The sequence below is a fragment of the Tetrahymena thermophila genome, assembly GCF_000189635.1.
Source record: "Tetrahymena thermophila SB210 genomic scaffold scf_8255483, whole genome shotgun sequence".
Lineage (NCBI taxonomy): Eukaryota > Ciliophora > Oligohymenophorea > Hymenostomatida > Tetrahymenidae > Tetrahymena > Tetrahymena thermophila.
The window spans coordinates 1-1083 of NW_002476921.1; the positions used below are offsets into that span (position 1 = coordinate 1).

The window sequence follows — 1083 nt, forward strand, 5'->3', positions numbered from 1 at the left end:
AAATTTAATTTAATCAATTTATTAGAAAAAATATTTTGTCAACCGTCCTTAGTTAATGAAAATTCAAGGTATATAGAAATAAATTTATATTGAATATATAATAAGTTACAACTCTATTTGCTCATAAGGTGCGTTAATGCTATGCAACTCTTTGGCAAAATGCACTAATATATCAACATTGTCACTTAATCTCTAGTAAATAAAATAGTATATTTTTTTTAATTGAGTTATTTTTTACAAAAAAATAATTCACTATAATAATATTTTAATTAGTTTTTTACTTAAATTTTTTTATTTTTATTCAAGTTTAATTAATCATACTTAAATTTAATTTTTACAAATATCATTCAATTTTCTACTTTTACTTTTTCATGTCTACAATTTATTATTTCATAATATTTTATTGTATGCTTAAACATAAAAAAAGTGATAATTTAATTGGTTCATAGGCTGCATCAGAATTATTAAATGTTTTAACAAAATCCAACAATATCTCTAATTTAACATTAGATCTAAGGTAAAATTTTAAATTTATTTTGAAGTTTCTAATTTAATTATTTATTTGTAGATTTTATTTGTGATTTTTAGCATTAAAAAAAATTTTTTTATATCAAAAAAATCTTTGTAATGAATTAATAAAAAGTGATAACTAAATTGATGACGAGGGTGCATCAGGTCTAGGTTCTGCTTTAGCAAAAAGCAATAGTATCTCAATTTTGAAACTAAATCTCTCGTATAAATAAATAAATAGCTTAAATTTTTTAGATTTAATTATTTTTTTATATAAAATTAATTTAAGGCAATAAAAATACAGTTATTTACTATTTTCTATTTTATTGATTTCTTTTATTTTATATTTTAAATGTACTTATTTATTTTTCAAACATTTAAATTTTCAATTCATAAATTTTATTTTTTAGCTTTTTATTTTTTCATTTATTTAATTAAAATATTCCTCTGAACTCATGAATATATCAAAAGCTGCAATCAAATATGTGCATAGGGTGCATTAGACTTGTGCTCCGCTCTTGCAAAATGTTCTAAGATCTTTAGTTTTAAATCTAAATCTTGAGTAAATACTTT

At 19.4% G+C, this 1083-nt stretch overlaps 1 protein-coding gene across 1 annotated transcript; it reads left to right on the forward strand. All coding sequences in view use genetic code 6, as the record gives it.

Annotated features, from left to right (window-relative positions):
- Positions 1-105: 105 nt before the first annotated feature.
- Positions 106-733, forward strand: TTHERM_002653511 (hypothetical protein; the record flags this gene model as incomplete). The annotated part of the gene is made up of 3 exons (XM_012795158.1): positions 106-195; positions 428-517; positions 644-733. Coding segments are annotated over 3 exons (270 nt in total), but the record flags the coding sequence as incomplete, so codon positions are not given.
- Positions 734-1083: the final 350 nt, after the last annotated feature.